The sequence below is a fragment of the Neoarius graeffei genome, chromosome 23 (genome assembly GCF_027579695.1).
Source record: "Neoarius graeffei isolate fNeoGra1 chromosome 23, fNeoGra1.pri, whole genome shotgun sequence".
Taxonomy (NCBI): Eukaryota; Metazoa; Chordata; class Actinopteri; order Siluriformes; family Ariidae; genus Neoarius; species Neoarius graeffei.
The window spans coordinates 27,583,965-27,607,686 of NC_083591.1; the positions used below are offsets into that span (position 1 = coordinate 27,583,965).

At 44.1% G+C, this 23,722-nt stretch overlaps 2 protein-coding genes across 4 annotated transcripts in view; both read left to right on the forward strand.

Annotated features, from left to right (window-relative positions):
* atp1a2a (ATPase Na+/K+ transporting subunit alpha 2a) overlaps nt 1-23,722 on the forward strand; it is a 431,823-nt gene that overhangs the window by 238,437 nt on the left and 169,664 nt on the right. For all 3 annotated transcript variants that reach the window (XM_060906007.1, XM_060906008.1, XM_060906009.1), the window contains 5 exons: nt 17,098-17,296; nt 17,493-17,605; nt 17,720-17,854; nt 18,228-18,307; nt 18,492-18,601. In XM_060906007.1, coding sequence (XP_060761990.1) covers nt 17,098-17,296; nt 17,493-17,605; nt 17,720-17,854; nt 18,228-18,307; nt 18,492-18,601 — 637 coding nt within the window. The remainder of the gene's footprint in view (nt 1-17,097; nt 17,297-17,492; nt 17,606-17,719; nt 17,855-18,227; nt 18,308-18,491; nt 18,602-23,722) is intronic.
* sdhc (succinate dehydrogenase complex, subunit C, integral membrane protein) overlaps nt 1-23,722 on the forward strand; it is a 443,337-nt gene that overhangs the window by 64,956 nt on the left and 354,659 nt on the right. The window lies entirely within an intron of this gene.

Sequence of the window (23,722 nt, forward strand, 5' to 3'; positions counted from 1 at the left end):
GAAACCCTATATTTCATTGAAAATAGTACAAAGACAACATATCAAATGTACCAAATGTTGAAACTGAGCAATTTGATGTCAGTAACGCGTTTCAAAAAGTTGGGGCAGAGGCATGTTCACCACTGTGTTGCATTACCTCTACTTTTAATAACACTGTAAACGTTTGGGAACTGAGGAGACCGATTGCTATAGTTTTGAAAGAGAAATGTTGTCCCATTCTTGCCTCATGTACAGTTTCAGTTGCTCAACAGTTCAGACCAAATACTTTGTGGTATTTTGCGCTTCATAATGCACCATGTGTTTTAAATGGGAGAAAGGTTTGGACTGCATGCAGCCCAGTTTAGCACCCGGATTCTTTTACTACGGAGCCATGCAATTTTAATGTGTGCAGAAAATGGTTTGGCATTGTCTTGCTGAAAGAATGAAGGTCTTCCCTGAAAAAGATTTTGTCTAGATGGCAGCATATTGCTCTGAAACGTGGATATATCATTCAGCATTGATGATGCCTTCCCAGATGTACAAGTTACCCATGTCATGTGCAGTTATGCACCCTCATACCATCACAGATGCTGGCTTTTGAACTGTGCGCTGATAACAAACCGGATGGTCCCTCTCCTCTTTAGCCTGGAGGATGTGGCATCCATGATTTCTAAAAAGAATTTCGACTTTCAATTCGTCAGATCTCAGGACAATTTTCCACTTCGCCTCAGTCCATCATAAGAGTTTGGGCCCAGAGAAGGTAGCAGTGTTTCTGGATATTGTTTATATATGGTTTTAACTTGCATTTGTAGATGCTAGTGATGCGCGGATCGACCCATAACCCGCGGATATCCGCGGGTTGACCCGCGAGTCGGGCGGATTTGGGTATTAATTTTTCTAAATAGTGCGGGTGCGGGCGGGTCGGGTCAGAAATAGCGAAAACTTCTCTCATACATTTCTCAGTTGGGAATTTTATGAGATATAGGTGCAATAAACATTTTGCATTATAGATGTTCTAAATCACATGCAACAATCTATGACTGTTACAAGTGCAGACCTGCAGTATCTTGCACTCAAAGCTCTCACACATACTGTTCTCAGTCTAGATAAACAGAGGTATTAGATGTATATCTTGGGTTTCCTTCTCACATTTTATTCTGTATTCTGTGTTCTGTAATATTTTTTCCTTTTGAAACGGAGATATAAATTATGTAGCCTACTGGCGTAGTTTTTAATAACGTGTTTTCAATAGTTTATCCCAAAACAGTATCCGTACACTGTACGGCGTACAGCTTTTGTTTACACCGCCAAAACTTCTCAGAGACCTCTGATGAAGATGGCTGACTCGATCAGAGAGAAGTTAAAAAAGGGTGATGCAAAGGTTGTACGGAAAGTTGATCAAAAAAGCAAGGTGTGGGATGATTTTGGACAAGTCGTCTTGTCGGATGACACCGTTGCAGACTTTGTCATGTGCTTTCATTGTGAGGCGCTGTACAAATACGATGGACATAAAACAGGTACATCTAACCTGCTTCGACATTCATGTCGTGGTTTGGCACCACAGCCTAACAAGCCTTCCCCACACGTCCATGCAGAACAGCCCTTAATGTCATCATTTATGAAAGGCAAGGTGCCACTTGCTGCAAAGTCGAAAGTAGTGGATGACTTCATAGCATTCTGCTGCTCGGATTTACGTCCGTTTGATATTGTGTCTGGACAGGGATTTTCACGTGTGGCACAAGGGCTTGTAAATATAGGTGCACGGTTTGGATCAGTGGACATAAACTCTGTCCTACCACATAGGCAAACCATTTGCAACAGGGCCAAAGAGCAGGCCAAGACTGAAAAGGAGAGGCTAATCCAACAGATAAAAAAGGCCATGGAAAATGGAATAGGCATCACAACAGACATGTGGACTGACAGTATTAATATGAGGTCGTACACAGTGCTCACGTGTCATTTCGTTACTGAAGATTGGAAACTGTCAAGTCGCGTGATTTCCACATTGGAATTTGACCACACACTAAGAAAAACAGCAACAAACATACACGAACAGATCACCAAAGAACTTCTTGAAGTTTGCATATCACCTGATAATCTGTCAAAGGTTGTCTTTGTGAGTGACCAAGGCCCCAACATTAAGGCTGCACTCAAGAATTATTCTTGGATACCCTGCGCAGTGCATGTTATCAACACCATACTGAAACATACATTCGACGAAAGGGACGCACCAGATTGTATATTGATGTAACTGACCAAATTAATCAGTGCAAGCACCTGGTTGCTTACCTTAAAAAACCTGGAAGCACACTCATCCTTCCGCATGCTGTGGTTCAGGAAAGCGAGACTCGGTGGAATACTAAAGCGGAGATGTTGAACTCAATTGCGAGGCAACACAGTGAGATTAGAGAACTGCTCCAAGACAAGGGTCAAGAACACCGAATTGAGGGCATACAGGTGGAGGTCCTCACTGCAGTTGGTGAATTTTTGACCCCTTTCAAACATGCTTCAGAGGACATGGAGGGAGACCGATACCCAACTATCAACTCAGTTTTGTTATGGTACCACAGGCTGCGAATGCACTGTGAGCCTTCGGTAGGTGTGGGGACCCACTGTACATGGAGCACATTCGCAGACGTGCCGGAGAGCTCTTGAATGACAAGATAACCATCACCCCTATCCATACAATTGCCACTTTCCTCTCACTGCGATTCAAGAGCCTAAAGATGCTCTCACCAGATGAAAGCTTGATAGTCCAAGCTGAAGCCAGGAGACTGACTACAGCCCTCATTCCAGCTCTGCATGCTCAGACTGCGCAAAGGCAAGGTAAATGGAAGCCTCACTGTATCGGCTATATTACCTGTGGCAGCGGGGGCATGGTCAAGCGCTGGTCTGTGACAGGAGGGCGGAGTCAGGGAAGGTGAGTGGCAGAATCACTACACCTGATGGCAATTAACCTGTGTTTGTGTGTCTTCCCAGTAACCGCGCCCTATTTAAGGAGGCAGAGGGAGAGCTTCCCCGGACGAGACTACAGTGTGTGTGTGTTTGTCTCTGTCTCTGATTGCTGTCTGAAATTGTCTACTGAAAAGTGTGTCAATAAAGCCTCAGTTGAATCCTGATCTCTGTCCTGCCGTCCTCTGTGCTCCACCCACCCATAGGGAACTTACTACAGTGGCGCCGAAACCCAGGACAGTGGAGCACCAACCCAGCAGCCCCATGGAATCCTCCCCGTTCGCCGACCTGGTCCACGCCCTCGCCACGGCTCAGCAAAGCCAGCACCAGGCGCTCGTCACACTCCGAAAGGAACAAGAGCGGTGCTTCGAAGCCCTGGTGCTGGCCCAGCAGGAAGATCGCGAGGCGTTCCAGCATCTCCTCGCGTCGGCGGGGTCCACCAGCACTCCGGCCGCGGGCCCGTCTCCCCTCACTGTCACCAAGATGGGCCCGCAGGATGACCCCGAGGCGTTCCTCACGTTGTTCGAACAGGTCGCCGAAGCCTCGGGGTGGCCGATGGAGCAGCGCGCGGCGCGCCTCCTCCCCCTGCTAACAGGAGAGGCACAGCTGGCCGCGCTACAGCTCCCTGCCGACCGCCGGCTGGCCTACGCGGACCTCCGCCGGGCCATCCTCCAGCACGTGGGGCGTACACCAGAACAACAGCGCCAGCGCTTCCGCGCGCTGCGATTGGAGGAAGTCGGCCGGCCGTTCACGTTCGGCCAGCAGCTCCGGGACGCCTGCTGGCGGTGGTTGAGGGCCAACGATCGTGACGCCGAGGGAATCGTCGACCAGGTGGTACGGGAACAGTTCATCGCCCGCTTACCAGCCAGAACCGCGGAGTGGGTCCAGTGCCACCGCCCGGCGTTGCTGGATCAGGCAGTCGAGCTGGTGGAGGATCATCTGGCGGCTGTCCCGGCGGCAGGACAGCAGGTGGCATCTTCTCTCCTCTTCTCTCTCTCTCTCTCCCCCTCCTCCTGTGTCCCGTCCTCGCCCCATTCCCCCACCACGGAGGCGGGGGCCGGCACCTCCCCAGCCGGCCCGCCACACCCGCGGTGCCCTCCCATTTCTCCCTTCTGTGTCTGTCTCTCCCCCACCTCAGGTGAGTGAGCCCCAGATCACCGGTGCAGAGGGAAAGCCCGGGCCAGTTTGCTGGCGCTGCGGGGAGCCGGGCCACCTTCAACAGCAGTGCACAGCAATGGAAGTGGGCGCGGTGGTTCGGATCCCCGACGCGCCAGAGGCCACCCTCGATTGGGCCGGAGCGTATCGCATACCGGTGAGTATCCAAGGGGCTACATATCAGGCGTTGGTGGATTCTGGTTGTAATCAGACCTCAATTCGCCAAAGCCTGGTTCAAAACGAGGCATTGGGGGGAGCACAAGGGGTGAAGGTGTTGTGTATGCACGGGGATGTTCACTGCTACCCTTTGGTGTCGGTCCACATTATTTTCAGAGGGGAAAAATTTATAGTGAAGGCGGCGGTTAATCCTCGCCTTACCCACTCTTTAATTTTGGGGACTGATTGGCCAGGATTTCGGGGTTTAATGATGCGCCTAGTAGAGAGTGGGTCCTGCCATTTGACAGGGGGAGGTCCCGGTGTCGCTTTGGCGGGAGCAGCTGTCACAGAGCCGTCTACGTCATCTCCGCGTCAGAGTGAGAAGCCGCCGGCTCCTCCTCTCTCTATTGGGGAATCCCTCGCGGATTTCCCATTAGAGCAGTCGCGAGACGAGACTCTGCGGCATGCGTTTGACCAAGTGAGAGTAATCAATGGTCAAACGGTCCAGCCGAATGCCACCCCGTCCTTCCCCTACTTCACGATTATGAAGGATAGATTATACCGAGTGACGCAGGACACTCAAACTAAAGAGCGAGTCATGCAGCTTTTAATTCCGAAGAGCCGCCGGGAATTGGTATTCCAGGCGGCTCACTTTAATCCCATGGCTGGACACTTGGGGCAGGATAAAACACTAGCCCGAATAATGGCCCGATTCTATTGGCCGGGGATTTGCGGCGATGTCCGTAGGTGGTGTACGGCATGCCGCGAATGCCAGTTAGTAAATCCAGCGGCCATTCCAAAAGCGCCTTTGCACCCTCTACCATTAATCGAGACCCCGTTTGAGAGAATTGGGATGGATCTCGTCGGGCCATTAGATCGGTCAGCACGAGGGTACTGCTTTATATTAGTTCTGGTGGACTATGCAACGCGATACCCGGAAGCAGTGCCTCTGCGCAATATCTCAGCACGCAGTATTGCAGAGGCACTCTTCCGCATCATCTCCCGAGTTGGAATCCCGAAAGAGATTCTGACTGATCAAGGCACCTCGTTTATGTCACGTACACTGAACGAACTGTATGGGTTGTTGGGGATTAAGCTGATCTGCACCAGTGTGTATCACCCACAAACGGACAGTTTAGTAGAACGGTTCAACCGCACCCTCAAAAATATTATTAAAAAATTCGTGAGTGAGGACGCACGTAATTGGGATAAGTGGCTCGAACCCTTGCTGTTCTCAGTGCGAGAGGTCCCCCAAGCCTCCACGGGGTTCTCCCCGTTCGAATTATTATATGGGCGTAAGCCGCGCGGCATCCTAGATGTGCTGCGGGAAAATTGGGAGGAGGGACCTTCACAAAGTAAAAACGAAATTCAGTACATTATGGACCTGCGCGCAAAACTCCACATGCTCACCCACCTAACTCAGGAGAATTTGTGGCAGGCCCAGGAACGGCAAGCCCGCCTGTACAACAAGGGTACACGCCTTAGAGAGTTCACTCCGGGAGATAAGGTACTCGTCCTGTTGCCCACGTCGAGCTCCAAATTGATCGCCAAGTGGCAAGGACCCTTTGAGGTCACACGGCGAGTCGGGGATGTCGACTATGAGGTGAGGCGAACGGACAGGGGTGGGGCGCTACAGATTTACCACCTCAATCTGCTTAAACTCTGGAACGAGGAGGTCCCCTTGGCGTTGGTGTCGGTAGTTCCGGAGAAGGCGGAGCTGGGGCCGGAGGTTCAAAAAGGGACATTGGCATCACGTACCTCTCCGGTCCCCTGTGGAGACCACCTCTCCCCGACCCAACTCACGGAGGTCGCCCAGTTGCAGACCGAGTTTTCGGATGTGTTCTCGCCCCTGCCCGGTCGCACTAACCTCATAGAGCACCACATAGAGATGCCCCCGAGGGTGGTAGTGCGTAGCCGCCCTTACAGACTACCCGAACACAAAAAAAAGGTGGTTCGGGAAGAACTTCAGACCATGCTCGAAATGGGCATCATCGAGGAGTCCCACAGTGACTGGAACAGCCCGGTGGTCTTGGTACCCAAGGCCGATGGGTCGGTCCGGTTCTGTGTGGACTATAGAAAAGTCAACGCGGTGTCTAAATTCGACGTGTACCCAATGCCTCGTATTGACGAGCTGCTCCATCGACTAGGCACGGCTCGCTTTTATTCGACACTGGATTTGACGAAGGGATATTGGCAGATCCCCTGGACTCCATTATCCTGGGAAAAAATGGCCTTTTCCACACTGTTCGGCTTGCACCAATTCGTCACACTTCCTTTTCGGCTGTTTGGGGCGCCTGCTACATTTCAGCGGCTGATGGACAGGGTCCTCCGCCCCCATGCCACCTATGCAGCCGCATACCTGGATGATATAATCATTTATAGTAATGACTGGCAGCGGCACTTACAACACCTGAGGGCCGTCCTTAGGTCGCTGAGGCGAGCGGGTCTCACTGCCAACCTGAAGAAGTGTGCGATTGGGCGGGTGGAAGTACGGTATCTGGGCTTCCACTTGGGCAACGGGCAGGTGCGTCCCCAAATTAACAAGACAGCAGCAATTGCGGCCTGCCCGAGGCCCAAGACCAAAAAGTGGGTGAGACAGTTCCTGGGGCTGGCTGGCTACTATCGCAGGTTTATACCTAATTATTCGGACGTCACCAGCCCGCTGACTGATCTCACTAAAAAGGGGGCACCAGATCCGGTCCAGTGAATGGAGCAGTGCCAGCAGGCTTTCTCTGAGGTAAAGGCTGCACTGTGTGGGGGGCCACTATTACACTCCCCTGACTTTTCTCTTCCTTTTGTGTTGCAGACCGACGCGTCGGACAGAGGACTGGGGGCGGTGTTGTCCCAGGAGGTGGAGGGGGAGGACTGCCCCATCCTGTACATCAGCAGGAAGCTGTCGGTGCGTGAGGGGCGCTACAGCACCATAGAAAAAGAATGTCTAGCGATCAAGTGGGCGGTCCTCGCCCTCCGTTACTACCTGCTGGGGTGCCCTTTCACCCTCTGTTTGGACCACGCGCCCCTCCAGTGGCTCCACCGCATGAAAAATGCCAACGCGCGGATCACCCGTTGGTATCTGGCACTCCAACCCTTCAATTTCAAGGTGGTCCACAGGCCAGGGGCGCAGATAGTCATGGCAGACTTCCTCTCCCGTCAAGGGGGGGGGGAGTCGGCTGCAGGCCGGACGGCCGCCCGGCTTGAGTCGGGCGGTGGGGGTATGTGGCAGCGGGGGCGTGGTCAAGCGCCGGTCTGTGACAGGAGGGCGGAGTCAGGGAAGGTGAGTGGCAGAATCACTACACCTGACAGCAATTAACCTGTGTTTGTGTGTCTTCCCAGTAACCGCGCCCTATTTAAGGAGGCAGAGGGAGAGCAGAGGGAGAGCTTCCCCGGACGAGACTACAGTGTGTGTGTGTTTGTCTCTGTCTCTGATTGCTGTCTGAAATTGTCTACTGAAAAGTGTGGCAATAAAGCCTCAGTTGAATCCTGATCTCTGTCCTGCTGTCCTCTGTGCTCCACCCACCCATAGGGAACTTACTACATTACCAAAATCAATACCCTGTATATTGAAAGATATCTCATTTCATCTCATTATCTCTAGCCGCTTTATCCTGTTCTACAGGGTCGCAGGCAAGCTGGAGCCTATCCCAGCTGACTACGGGCGAAAGGCGGGGTACACCCTGGACAAGTCGCCAGGTCATCACAGGGCTGACACATAGACACAGACAACCATTCACACTCACATTCACACCTACGGTCAATTTAGAGTCACCAGTTAACCTAACCTGCATGTCTTTGGACTGTGGGGGAAACCGGAGCACCCGGAGGAAACCCACGCGGACACGGGGAGAACATGCAAACTCCGCACAGAAAGGCCCTCGCCGGCCACGGGGCTCGAACCCGGACCTTCTTGCTGTGAGGTGACAGCGCTAACCACTACACCACCGTGCCGCCCCACTGAAAGATATTATAATAATAATAATAATAATAACATTGGATCCCTTTCGCCTTTTAGCAGCAGACGACACAAGCGAAACACAGAGAGAAGAAGCAGAAGGTATAGGCCCAACCATGCGAGGTAACAGCCATAGAATAATGTGAAATGTTTCACACAGCTTGTTTCTAACCTTGACGGATCAAATGTATGCTCATACTTTAGTGAAATGGTGACGCCTCTTGTTCATTTTGACAGAACATTTACTGAAAAGGCGCAGGATGTTCCTGGAATGGGAAGACATGCCGGATCTTATAGAGCCAGATGAAGTACAGCGTTATATGCAGTCACACTTCAGCCTTGATGAATGTAATGAAGACATCCTTGGCTTTTGGGGGGCTCATTGTCACGATTTCCCTCTAATGTCGATGCTGGCAAGAGCAGTGCTTTGTGTTCCTGCAACCAGCGCTTCGAGCGAGCATGCGTTCAGTTCGGCAGGTCGCGTGTTGGAAGCGCGACGAAATAGGCTAAACCCAGGGACGGTGGATGCCATTCTCTTTCTCCATGGCGCTTCCAAACAGTTGTCATAAATAGCCTACAATCGGCCAGTATTTTTTTTTTCAGTTTTGTAGTTTTCAATTTGTAGGATAACCTAGTTTGGCGAAATACCACGGTTATTAAATGGGCAAAATTGCGTGAAAAGACCTACAAAAGTTAAATTTGTCAGATCTGATGTTTAAATCGTTTGAGTCAGTTACTGTTGAAAACTAGTGTTTTGCAATACAAGGGATCTTGTGTCTGTGTGCGCAAGAGAGCAATGTCTTTCATCCAATGTTTCACAATCCTTCAATAAAGAATGGTGTAAAATCCGTCTTTCGGTTTCTTTGTTGCTGTTTGATACACAATTAATGTTTCCCTAAAAATGTGAATTCGGCGCATACCCTTATCGTTTTGATTAGTGTTACAAATTAATACCCCCCCCCCGCCCTTTCCCCCTCAGGTCGGGTCGGATTTGGGTCACAATCTGAACATATTTTTGCGGGTTGGGTGGGGCGGGTTGGAAGTCCGCACAGGTCGGGTTGGGGCGGGTGTTAAAAAAAGCCGACCCGCGCATCACTAGTGGATGCAGTAATGAACTGTTTTCACAGATAATGGTTTTCTGAAGTGTTCCTGAGCCCATACAGTGATTTCCTCTCCAGACACACGTCTGCTTTTAATGCAGTGTCACCTGAAGGCCTGAAGATCACAGGCATCCAGTATCAGTTTTCAGACTTTTGCATGTAGAGATTTCTCCAGGTTCTCTGAATCTTTTAATGATATTATGTACCACAGATGATGGGATCCCCAAATTCTTTGCAATTTTACATTGAGGAATGTTATTCTTAAATTATTGCATTGTTGCCCACACAGTCTTTCACAGAGTAGTGAACCCCTCCCCATCTTTACTTCTGAGAGACTCAGCCTCTCTGGGATGCTCTCTTTATATGTGAGGTGACCTTGAGCTGAAGTGCCCCTGAGCAAGGCACCTAACCCCCAACTGCTCCCTGGGCACTGTAGCATAGCTGCCAACTGCTCTGGGTATGTGTGTGTGCTCATTGCTCACTTGCTTGTGTGTGTGTGTGCGCGTGTGCGCATGCATGTGTTAAAGTTGTGTAATGCTAAAAAAACTAATTTGGTTAATTGGCAACAGGTCATGTTACTGACCTGTTACCAATTAAGCAATTAAGTTTTATTTATTTATTTATTTATTTATTTTAGCATTACACAACTTTTTCAGTCTTTTGTTGCCCTTGCCCCAACTTTTCTGAAATGTGTTGCTGACATCAAATTCAAAGTGAGTGTATATTTTTCAAAAAACAATAACATTTCTCAGTTTTAATATTTGATATGTTGTCTTTGTTCTGTTTTCAATGAAATATCAGGTTTCCATGATTTGTAAATTATCGCATTCTGTTTTTATTTATATTTAAGAAGAAGCAGCCTTTGTCACATGCATACTCAAGCACAGTGAAATTCGTCCTCTGCATTTGACCCATCTAAAGCAGTGAACACACGCATGTGTGTGCGTGCACACACACACACACACACACACACACACACACAGAGCAGCAGTTGAGGGTTAGATGCTTTGCTCAAGGGCACTTCAGCCCAAGGCCACCCCACGTTAGCCTAACCGCATGTCTTTGAACTGTGGGGGAAACCGGAGCACCTGGAGGAAGCCCACGCAGACACAGGGAGAACATACAAACTCCACACAGAAAGGCCTCTGTCAGCCACTGGGCTCAAACCCAAAACTTTCTTGCTGTGAGGCAACAGTGCTAACCACTACACCACCGTGCTGCTCTACAGTGTCCCAACTTGTTTGGAATTGGGGTTGTAGTATTTACAATAAATATTCTATCATTCTGTCATCTTTCTCTGAATTGGCCTGTGCATCCTGCCTTAGCAGGCTGTCAGGTTCTGCCATGGAACATCATAATTTGTAATGTATTGGCTTGGCTTTGGTAAAGGAGGTCGATATCTGCCTCACCTGAAACTATGCATCTTGATAGTGTGTTCTCTAAACCATTGCACAGATGAGCTGTCAGCGAGCCTTTAACTGGCCTTGCTATGGGATTAGGTGATATAGAAATGGGGTTGATGCAGCTGAATATCAACATTGGGCCCCTCTTGCTGAGACAAGAAAATCTGTGGAAGCTAATAACCCACATCTGTAAAGCCTGTAGCTCCAACAAGCCTTGGTGAATTATAGCTGCAGAAACTACCAATAGTCCTAGCATCTTAAACAGAGGCTGTAATGGACTGGCTGAATTTGATTGACAGAAATAAAAATATCTGCCACACACGGGTGACGGGGTCAAGAGTTCCCAGTGCATCTAGCCTCATGCCAATGAATTGTGTGGCCTGCTTTGGTGAGGAAAGAAATGTGGTAATGTGTGCAAGGAGGGTGCACATATCCAGAATGGCCTGCTTCCTGGTGGGAGTACATAGGAACCACTTGTCCAAATACAGCAGTATCTGTGATGCTATTAGGGGAAATGGTGTCACTTGCATAAATCACTCATGCTGCTAGAAAGAGGCAGAGAGTGAAAATATTCATGCTGCTAAGGAGAAGCCGAAAAATAGGAATTTGAAAAGGAGTGCAAAGCAGTGATGTGAACCAATACCATATACAATACAATAGTTGCATGGCTTGAGCTACATCTGATAACATTTAACAAATGAAAAGGAAGTGTCTTTAGCAACCAGTTCAACCCTGGATTGATTTGCTAATGTGCAACTGAATGGGGAGAGTCATTCCATATACTGGCCTAGGTGTCCCAATACTAGGAGTGAGGTGTCTGTCAACTCCTTTACATGTCTGTATATTGGAATTGTTCCAGTGCTAGCAGGAAGATGCAACACCACTGCAGGGTCTATACAGTGATGCTTGAAAAAGTTTGTGAACCCTTTAGAATTTTCTATATTTCTGCATAAATATAACCTCAAACATCAGATTTTCACACAATTCCTATAAGCAGATAAAGAGAACCCAGTTAATCAAATGAGACAAAAATATTATACTTGGTCAGTTATTTATTGAGGAAAATGATCCAATATTACATATCTGTGAGTGGCAAAAGTATGTGAACCTTTGCTTTTAGTATCTGGTGTGACCCCCTTGTGCAGCAATAACTGCAACTAAATATTTCCGGTAACTGTTGATCAGTCCTGCACACCGGCTTGGAGGAATTTTCACCCATTCCTCTATACAGAGCAGCTTCAACTCTGGGATGCTGGTGGGATTCCTCACATGAACTGCTCACTTCAGGTCCTTCCATGACATTTGGATTGGATTAAGGTCAGGACTTTGACTTGGCCATTCCAAAACATTAACTTTATTTCTGCTTTAACCATTCTTTGGTAAAATGACTTGTGTGCTTAGGGTCGTTGTCTTGCTGCATGATCCACCTTCTCTTGAGATTCAGTTCATGGACAGATGTCCTGACATTTTCCTTTAGAATTTGCTGGTATAATTCAGAATTCATTGTTCCATTAATGATGGCAAGCCATCCTGGTCCAGATGCAGCAAAATAAGGTCAAACCATGATACTACCACCACCATGTTTCACAGATGGAATAAGGTTCTTATGCTGGAATGCAGGGTTTTCCTTTCTCCAAACGTAACACTTCTCATTTAAACCAAAAAGTTCTATTTTGGTCTCATCCATCCACAAAACATTTTTACAATAGCCTTCTGGCTTGTCCCTGTGATCTTTAGCAAACTGCAGATGAGCAGCAATGTTCTTTTTGGCGAGCAGTGGTTTTCTCCTTGCAACTCTGCCATGCACACCATTGTTGTTCAGTGTTCTCCTGATGGTGGACTCATGAACATTAACATTAGCCAATGTGAGAGAGGCCTTCAGTTGCTTAGAAGTTACCCTGGAGTCCTTTGTGACCTCACAGACTATTACACGCCTTGCTCTTAGAGTGATCTTTGTTGATCAACCACTTCTGGGGAGGGTAACAGTGGTCTTGAATTTCCTCCATTTGTACACAGTCTGTCTGACTGTGTACAAATGGATTGGTGGAGTCTAAACTCTTTAGAGATGGTTTTGTAACCTTTTCCAGCCTGATGAGCATCAACAATGCTTTTTCTGAGATCCTCAGAAATCTCCTTTGTTCATGCCATGATACACTTCCACAAACATGTGTTGTGAAGATCAGACATTGATAGATCCCTGTTCTTTAAATAAAATGGTGCACACTCACACCTGATTGTCATCCCATTGATTGAAAACACTTGACTCTAATTTCACCTTCAAATTAACTGCTAATCCTAGAGGTTCACATACTTTTGCCACCTCACACATATGTAGTATTGGATCATTTTCCTCAATAAATAAATGACTGAGTATAATATTTTTGTCTCATTTGTTTAACTGGGTTCTCTTGATTTACTTTTAGGACTTGGGTGAAAATCTGATGATGTTTTAGGTCATATTTATGCAGAAATATAGAAAATTCTAAAGAGTTCACAAACTTTCAAGCACCTGGCAGCTGAGCTTACCATGCCAGCGTTCGTATCACTGACCATTCAGTGAAGGAGATGTCCAAGTTAGACACTGTTTTTGGAAGGTCAATGTCCATGCAGTGCACGTTGCTGTTGCTGTGTTCAACTTGTAAGGGGTTCAGACACTGGTTGCAGGATACAAGTGAATAGAAAAGAGAGGTCTGTGTTGTGGGGCGAAAACCAACTCTAAACAGGAAACTGCATATTAGATTACATTCAGCTAATTTCTCAAACTCAGCAATGAGTAGAGAGAGTATGGTGGGGTATGGTATGGTGAGGGAAAGTACCTCAGCCATGCTTGTGGCATGTAGCCACAGGCCTGCTAGTCATAACACTTACCAAGATAAAAGAAATGAGAGGTTATCCTCAGCTTTGGAGGACACAAAAATCATAGCTCCAAATGTAGTCACAAGCTGCAAAGTGGACAGCTCCAAATTGTATACATGTGTCCAAGGTGAGAACAAGAAAGGGAAAGATGGCTGTGTGCAGCGGTATTAGTTGCAAATTAGTCGTTTTCATTTTGTGACTTTGTTGAAAAGTCTTGGCATGTATTCACACTTGCACAAGAAGGTATGTAGGTGATTCTCATAATCCCTGGTGGTTAGGAGGGGTGAAATGGAACTTTTTCCCTTTCTCTCTCTCTCTCTCTCTCTCACTCACACACACACACAACTGTGGCTGCTGGCCCCTGTCACTATAGACCCCTTTGCATGTTTGTAAACAAACCAACCGTTGCCAGGATGCGTGCGCAGCCTGGACCCAGAAACAATGGCGCTGCCCATAGACCGGCATTATGAGCTGTCAGATTATGCCAAACAATTGTCGTTACAAGATCGAGAATGTTACATAAATAAGTTAACTCTAACAAGTGGACATCGCCTACCGGATCCGCATTTAATTAAAGAGTGGACGGACGATGTTAGTAAGTTCCCTGGTATACAATGGCCAGATATATACTCGTACCTTATTGACAAGACTTCAGTGTACACCCACGAAAAACTTCATGCCTACAAGTCTTTAGACGCATATGATTATGTTATGTGCGGGCATGTACAACTTGATTAACAATGGGCCATTCATATTCATTTTGTTTTAATCAAATTATGCCAGTGATGTGATGGCAATGTGGCTTTAGCTACAACAGCAAATACCAACACTAAACAGCAATTTGCAGGAGGTAATGGCATGAAAGGAATGATAGTGTAAAGAGTGCAGCTAAGAGAAATCAGAGCTGTGTAAAAAGCGAGAGGCAGAGAGCAGAAATGAAACTGAACGGGGCGGGAGCTAGGTTAGAGCAGTCAACGTAAGTTGGCATTTAGAATGAGGGCACATAATTTTACCTTTCCATCCTTGCTTTAAAATTGTGATTTTCGGCATACACAAATAATGATGGCACAAAATCTGGACTGCTTGAGTCAAGCGAGACCTCTCCTACAAACAAAATTGCATGCAAAGCTAAGTTAACATGCTAACAATATTCATTACATTGTGTAACTATGACCCAGCTAATCAGACAAACATTACCAAAGTATTTTGCTACATCAATAAACGAAGACTAGAAAGAATAAAAAAGAAAGATTTAATAAATAGCCTGATCTTACCTGTGATGAAGTGGGCACTGCAAACCCGCACATTTTTGATGGTGCTTTCATCCCAGTCCCAGTTTGATGGCTTGTAGCCATAGACGTCGGTGATTTTTTTGGAATGGGTGAGATCCTGCTGGAATTCTGAACATTTTAACCCCATCACTGCTACGATTCTGACACCCGACAACACAACAACTAGGCATTTCTGAGTCTTTTTTGGGTCCAGGCTGCGCGCGCAATTTCCGCTTTCGTATGAATGACGTTTACTGCGAAGGGGTCTATTGTTGGGTTTCATGTGACATCACATCCGCCTCATTAGCTATGCAGAACTTTTGTTGGTGGTCAACCAGAGCTCAGCTGAGAAAGCGTTTGTACGGAGAAGGTGCATTGCTCGCATGAAAAATGCCTTATGCTTGCACTGTTTTAGGTTGTTCGAATCAATCAAACCATGAAACCGATAAAAGTTTCTTCAGGGTTCCCCGTGAACTAATAAAAACTAATAAAACCCCTACACACACACTACCCCAATCTCTCTGTCTTTTTTTTTAACTCCAGGTTTTTAAAGGGGTTTCTGATGATATTTTTGAATGATTTACCTGGGAGATAAGTGCGAACACAAGTAAGAATCAAGCAAACTGTTGTTTGTTTACACTGCAACTTGCAGCGCATGGTTGTAAAAATGCAAATAAAAAGCTTAAAAAAAACCCCATACTTACATGGACAAAAACAATGCAGGATTCATTTGGCACTGACTTGATACCAAGGTCCTTTACCCAGCAACACACAAAAAGGTTGTAAGCCTCCATATTCTTCCACGCCTTCATCTGTTTTGCAGTGTAGAAGGATGTCTGCAACACCAGATAGTTGGAGATGTCAGGGAACTTGACTGAAGGATAGTTTTCAAGATCATATCACAAATCCTTCTTTCTCAGACTGTAGGGGTCTATTCCATTGCACATAGCAATCTTCTGAATATAGTATCTAGAGCGAGCAGTGGCTTCTAAATTACGAGCATACTCTAAGTTATTGCGAGTTGTTTGCACTACAGCAGGCATTCTGGTTTGGTTGACCACCAGGAACTTCACTTCCAGTAAAACCGCTAAGAAAAGCCACGTGACTGAAACCCAGCAATAAAAAACTGTCTCTGAAATTCTCTTTTGCTTTTTACCCCTTTTCCACCAAATCAGTTCCAGGGCTGGTTCGGGGCCAGTGCTGGTGCTGGTTCACAACTCGTTCAACTTGCGAACCAGCTGAGAACCAGTTTGCTTTTCCATAGCTCGGGGTGCTAAGGGGAGCCACGTCATTATGTCACTGTATACGTCAGTTACGTCGCTGCGCTTGCATAAACCTTGGCGTGAACATCGAAGCAACAACAACATGGAGAAGAAGAAGAAGAAGCAGCAGCAACAACAACAACAATGGATGACTGCTGCTTTACTGCATCCATGATATCTTGTCGCTTATTTAAAAATGGCGCCCTCTCGCGGTCTTGCTATTGTTGTTGGTCTTAACAACTCCACCCCCCGCTGACGTAAGCAGTTCTTTCCTCTAGCCCAGCAAAGAGCTGGTGCTACCCTGGAACCGTTTTTTCTGGCCCAGAGCCAGTTCTTTGTCAGTGGAAACAGAAAACCCGGTTCCAAACTAAGCACTGGCCCCGAACCAGCCCTGGAACTGATTTGGTGGAAAAGGGGTCTGCTTCCATTTTGTACCTCACTTGGCCAGTTTGTCTCTACCTGTCTCCTCCTCTCTCTCTGTGTACCTGATCTTTTGTGTTCTTACCAATTGACTGCCCTGTTTACTCTCTCTCCCCCCTCTCTCATCTATGCTTGTCTTCATGTTATATTTTATATGTATGGCTTGTATGTGGCTATTCCTTTGCCTCCTTCCTTTACATCTCTATCCTCTTTCTCACTTCTTGACTCCCCATGTCTATGTTGTGTGTGTAAATTGAACTCTGTAGTCTAGTGTGTCCATTCTACCCCATCAGGCTTATAGACAACCACAGCCTGTGTGAATGAGAATAAATGATGCTCCCTTTCCTTTTGTCCCATGCAATTCCAGTTTCAATTTTTCTCCTGCTGTCACCATTCCAAAGTTAATTCACTTCTCCCTTTTGCTGTTTTGCTCTCTCACTTCCTGTCTCTCAGTTCAATTCAAATTCCATTTGAAGTAGCCTCTTTGTAACCGTTTATTCATTTACAGTACTGTAAATGAATACAAAAATAATAATTACAATTTATATTAATAAAACTGTTTCTCCTTCAACTCGCTTCCTTTCCTTCTCTCAGGTGTGTCTGACTCTGACAGCAAAACGTATGGCACATAAGAATTGTTTGGTGAAGAATCTAGAGGCTGTAGAGACTTTGGGCTCCACCTCCACTATTTGCTCAGATAAGACTGGCACCCTGACCCAGAACCGCATGACTGTGGCCCACATGTGGTTCGACAACCAGATCTATGAGGCTGATACTACAGAGGATCAATCAGGTGAGCGCTATATTTCAAAGAACCAGTTGGTAAGGAGGATGGTACAGAAAACTAAACCTAACCATAGATGAGTTATGTCTTTATGTTTGGTGTTTGTGCAGATATGCTGCTCTAATCCATTTCAGTTAACTTCATTAAAACTCTTTCACATGTATTTATATTATTTGTATTTGGGTATAATTAATTTTGCTGACAGGTAATGAGGTATTTGATAAGAGCTCCACCACTTGGACTGCTTTGTCACGCGTAGCAGCACTCTGCAACCGTGCGGTCTTCAAACCTGGACAAAAAGATGTTCCTATTCTGAAGGTGATCTCACAAATGCTTTTGACATCTACTTTTCTACAATATTGACTTCCTAATTAAGTCAATATTTTCTTTGGAATCAGAAGTTATGAAGCTATGAATGTGGCATTTATGTAGATGGAAACAGCAGGTGATGCATCAGAGTCTGCTTTGCTAAAATGTATTGAGCTCTCCTGTGGGCCTGTAAAGGCATTTAGAGAGAGAAACCCTAAAGTAGGAGAAATTCCATTCAACTCAACCAACAAGTTTCAGGTACAAACACACCCACAGTCACACTGTGTAATACTGTATGTGAATCAGTGTACAAATTATTATTGATTAAATTATTATTTATTGATAATCATGATACATAATTATATTAATTCAAAGGGATTAAAATGGGGATGACAGTTTTTAAGGGGATGATATCCTTAAATCTACCCTTACAACCAGTAATAGAGTAACATTCATATATTATCAATAATCATTTATAAAAAGGTTTTCCTGAAAATCAAATCCACAAATCGGACAAGAATTTCATCAGCTCATGCTCCAGTATACCATTTCTTTCAATAATCAATGATAATGAAAAAAATACTCACCTAAAATCATACCATATTATTATTTTGTATTCTTCCTCATCTAGCTGTCTATTCATGAAACTGAAGACAGTCCAACTGGGCATCTCCTGGTGATGAAGGGAGCTCCTGAGAGGATTTTGGACAGGTAAATCAGTATATAATCAATAAATACTGATGTTTTTTCCTTACTGACCTGGCAAATCAGTAAGACTGTTCAGATTCATTCATTTGGTTGAGTCTATGATTAAGTGGCGCACAATTACTATAAATCTATAATTGTGATTACAGGTGATTATTCTGATCTGATTAACCCTCGATTGAATGTGCAGGTGCAATACAATCATGATCAATGGCCAAGAGATTCCTCTGGATAATGACTGGAAAGATGCATTCCAGGGAGCCTACATGGACCTGGGGGGTCTCGGGGAGAGAGTGCTGGGTAAGAAAAGGGAACATGAGTGTGGTGACTCCAGGTGGGTTAAAATATTGTTAGGTAACAACAGATTTTGTTGGGTAGGTAGACACTGTGTTGGTATACAGAGCCACAAAGTTCAGATGGATGTTCATCCTTTGATGTATTAAAAATGAACATGAATTGTAATGCATCAGGGGTATAGTGGTAACAAAGCAGTGAATGACAAAACTATGAATTCTGTGATCAGGGTAAGGCAGACCACGACACACTGGTAAAAATTATTTTCAGCGTATTTGTTTATTTAGAAATAAATAATGTGAAGGAGAAAATGTGAAGTGGGCTAGCTGCTACATGGAGATTATCATCCAATGCTTGGTTCCCGAGCATTACAGCCCTTATATAACAATACAGGTTGTTATAAGCCAGTGGTTCTCAAAGTGGGGTCTGTGAAGCATGGCCAGGGGGTCCATGGCTATTTTGTTGCCCTGGTGGAAATCACCATGTCACATTTATCAAAGTTATTATATTTAGGGGTCCAAGCACCAAAGTCAGCTCAGACCTAATGTGTTCTGTCGGAAGAAATTTTAGGAACAGAAAGTTCTATGTATCATCAACTATGTTAAATATAATTTCATTTTTTTAATCATCTCATGAAATAAATCTATACAGTGAGGATATCTGAAATTTATTTTATAGTTTAAGGGATCTCTGGCTACAAATAGTTTGAGAACCACTGTTATAGGCTACCATTAGGTGAGTTCTATGGGAGTTGCTGGGCATTCCCTGGGGCTTTACTATGTGGTTCCTACATATATTTAAAAAGTGAAGCTGGAATTCATTGTTGACTGAAACTAAGGAAGGAATAAACATAGTTCAAGTCTAATGAAGTTTATTAATCACCACAAAGAGAATATGAAACTATGAAGTCTTAAAGATGGTAAATCTCATCACTTAAATATTTAAATGTGAGTGACAGTACAAGAAGCTGACCATTTTGATGTAACGTCTATATACTATAAAAAAAAAACTGTAGGAGCAGCAGCAGTTTACAAATTGTGTGAGTATTTTTAAAAAAATAACTGCCACCATTCTAAGAACCAAACATTCTGCAATGCATTTCAGTGAGAGAAAAAAAAATTCAAAAATGATTATAAAAACTATAAAATCACAGTATTACCTTGCTTTCCCTCTAATAACATAAGAAGAATATTTACACCACCGTCTAATCAAACGAAATACGAACCAAAACATTGAGGAATCAACCAACGAGGCAGGCGAACAAAAAAAAGATCACAATAATATATTATAATGGTCTAGGGTGTTTTTTTATTTTATTTTATTTGCATTCACTTTATAATCAAGATCTTTTACTAGCATCGGCAGGAGGAGGCTTGCTTTTCTCATATTTCAGAAATCATTGTATATCTATATGTCAACAGCAGGAATCCAGACACTCTGTTCTTGACATTGAGAAACACTCACTGGTAATGCTAGTCAAGCTTAGATAGATAGATAGATAGATAGATAGATAGATAGATAGATAGATAGATAGATAGATAGATAGATAGATAGATAGATAGATAGATAGATAGATAGATAGATAGATAGATAGATAGATAGATAGATAGATAGATAGATAGATAGATAGATAGATAGATAGATAGATAGATAGATAGAGACGATGTGATTGGTCACAGAGTCTAGATACCATAAATGCTGATAATGCAGCACAATTTTGAATAGACTGTGGCTTACACTGGTAAAACAATAGGAAACTAACTCTAGCAAATTTTAAATTTGTGTAAACTCAAGTTAAAGGTGCATAAAAGCTACTTCAGAAATATAGGAAGTGCGTAAATGCTATTTTTGTGTGTTTAGCCTCCATTACAACTCTTGCATCAGGCATATATTTTTTCACATTTACAACCCCAATTCCAAAACAGTTGGGATGCTGTGTAAACGGTCCCATACTGAATCTTTTTTAAATTATATTATGTACCATAGATGATGTGATCCCCAAATTCTTTGCAATTTTACATTGAGGAACGTTATTCGTAAATTGTTGCACTGTTTGCCCACGCAGTCTTTTACAGAGCAGTGAATCCCTCCCCATCTTTACTTCTAAGAGACTCAGCCTCTGTGGGATGCTCATTTTATACCTAATCATGTTACTGACCTGTTGCCAATTAACCAAATAAATTTTTCTAGCATTACACAACTTTTTTCAGTCTTTTGTTGCCCCATCCCAACTTTTGTGAAACATGTTGCTGACATCAAATTCAAAATGAGCATACATTTTTCAAAAACCAATACATTTTTTCAGTTTCAACTTTTACGTTGTCTTTGTACTGTTTTCAATGAAATAGGGTTTCTATGATTTTCATATTATCACATTCTGTTTTTATTTGTTTTGCACAGTGTCCCAACTTTTTTTGGAACTGGGGTTGTACACTTCACATTTACTATTATAGCATGATACCATAGTAACCTATCAAATCTTAATTACATCTGACTCTTCTTATCAGACAGTTATTCAATAACAACTCTGATATAAGCTAGCTAAAAATACACAACTGGCAGCTTCACTAATTTTCACCACCAGAAAGTTAAAAGGTTGCACTATATATTACCGTATATTATATGGATACAAGTGTTTTATTGGGAAATATGTCACTCCTATTTTTCAGATGAGCTACATCTGGGACATGGAGAACCAAAACAGTGACATAATTCTCTATATGTCACTCATGAGGAAATCAATTAATTGTTTTGAAAATTTGGGTACTTTTTGTTTGTGAATGTGTCTATATAATAAAAAGAAAATCACGCATTGGCTTGAAGATATGAAGTTTATCTTCTCACGTTGAAACACTCGCATTTTTCATACAAAATACATAGCGGATCTGAGTGACATATTTAAATAATATTGGCTGGCTTTGAGTGATGTATATTATTTACCAGCTGGGAGGTCCGTACCGTGAAATACCATGACCGAGGTCTTGAAAATACTGACCGAGGCCTCTGGGCATAGGTCAGTATTTTCAAGGCCGAAGTCATGGTATTTCACGATACGGACCAACCTTAAGCTGGTAAATAATATATATATTTTTTTCTTTACCAAATTCTAACAGAAAATGAGAGCGCCCGAAAGGGAAACCATATTTAGAACAAACCTGCTACAAGCTCGTTTTCGGCTTTTTCCTGAAATGTTTTCTTTTATTTCGTCTTCATCAGGGTAGTAAAACTTGCTTTCACTCTGAACACTGTTGTTATCGCTATCCATGTTGTAAAATTAATGCTATTATACTGAGAAATGCAAAAATAAATGTTGACAAAAAATTGCTACTATGTTGTTTGTTGTGAACGAGCGAATTGCCAAAGGTCCTTAACCAGGGTCCGTATCGTAGGATTCCGGACCGCTTGCAAGCCAATCGGAGCACACGATTTGATGGAAACTGGACCGCGAAAAAAATAAATCAGATATATTCCATTCAGCTAGCATGATATTGAATGAGTCAAAGACGAGTTCAGTATCATGCTAGCTGAATGGAATTTATGTGATAGACCACAAAAAAAGCCAGCCAATATTATTATTACACACTCTTCATATCAGCATTCTCAAAGGCCAACGCTAGCTTACCCGTGACTCAGTGCTGTTAGTGTGGCAGTCCAATTACCTTTCAACTGGCATAGCAGTAACATTAGTAAAGGCCAACACTAGCTTACCCGCGACTTGGTGCTGTTAGCATGGCAGTGCAGTTACCTTCCAGCCAGTGTAGTGTTAGCAAAGGCCAATGCTCGCACAGTCAAGCTGAAAATTATTATTATTTTCCCTGTGTAATTTACTTAGTTTTAAGATCAACATCGACAACTACACACAACGGAGTGACCTGGAAGCCAAAATTCTCTCAAAATCTTCCACTTTTAACGAAGCAAACCTCACAGCCATGTTTGTTTACAAATTATCACAGTCACTCACTAGCACAGAAGTTTTACATCTCCGATATGTCTATTTTCCAGTTTTTCGACGTCCATTGGTATGTTTTTCTTTTGTAAATATGTGTGAAGAATATATAATGAAGTTTTGGTAGCCTTTCGGGTATTCAGTGAGTCTTCAGTTTCAGTTTATTTATTTAGTGCCTAATCCTAGCAGTAGCACTGGATTAGCTTCTCCTTTTCTCTTTCCAGGTGGACAAAGAAATGATTCTGTGCATGCGCAGCAGAAAAGTTTTGTCATTGGATATTCGCATAAGCTTTGATGTGTGACGTCGTGTTGTCTTGACAACGTGCAATATTGTAACAATATTGGGGAGAGTGGCGTAATACATGTAGGATAAGCGATATGATACTATTGCATGCTATCAATAAACCCACTAGAAGAGAATAGAATACATATTTTTATTCCATGGAAAAAGTGGCCAGTATGTATAATTTCCAATATTTCACTTTGATGACGTCACTCTCAGTGTTTTCCTAATGACTGGACGCGCGTTGTGAAAATGTCAAACCAGTTCAAAATTAAAATTCTTTTGATTAACTTGTGCATTTTTTTTTGTCTGTGTTCATTGTCCATACAATATAAAGGACATTACACGGTGGCATGAAGATATGAAGTTTATCTTCTTGTGTTGAAAAATATATCACTCACTAGCTTCGCTCGCTCATGATTTTATATATACCTTTTATATTCAATAAAACTCAGGAGGAAACTCAGGAGGATCTTCTACAAACACAACATTCCGGTACATTTCAGACCCAGTAACACCCTGAAGCAGAAACTGGTCCAACCTAAGGACAGAATAGCCAGACACAAACAGGACAACGTAGTGTATGCAATTCAGTGCAGTGAGGCATGCACTGACTCGTATATTGGGGAAACAAAACAGCTGCTTTACAGGCGCATGGTTCAACACAGGAGAGCCGGTTCCTCAGGCCAGGACTCTGCTATCTATCTTCATCTTAACAACAAAGGACACTCATTTCAGGATTGCAACGTTCACATTTTAGCCAGAGAGGATCGTTGGTATGAGCGAGGAGTTATAAGAAGCCATTTTTGTCAACTCGGAACGGCCGTCACTGAACAGAGGTGGTGGTCTAAGACATCATTTATCAGCCACCTACAATGCAGTCCTTGGCAAACTTCCC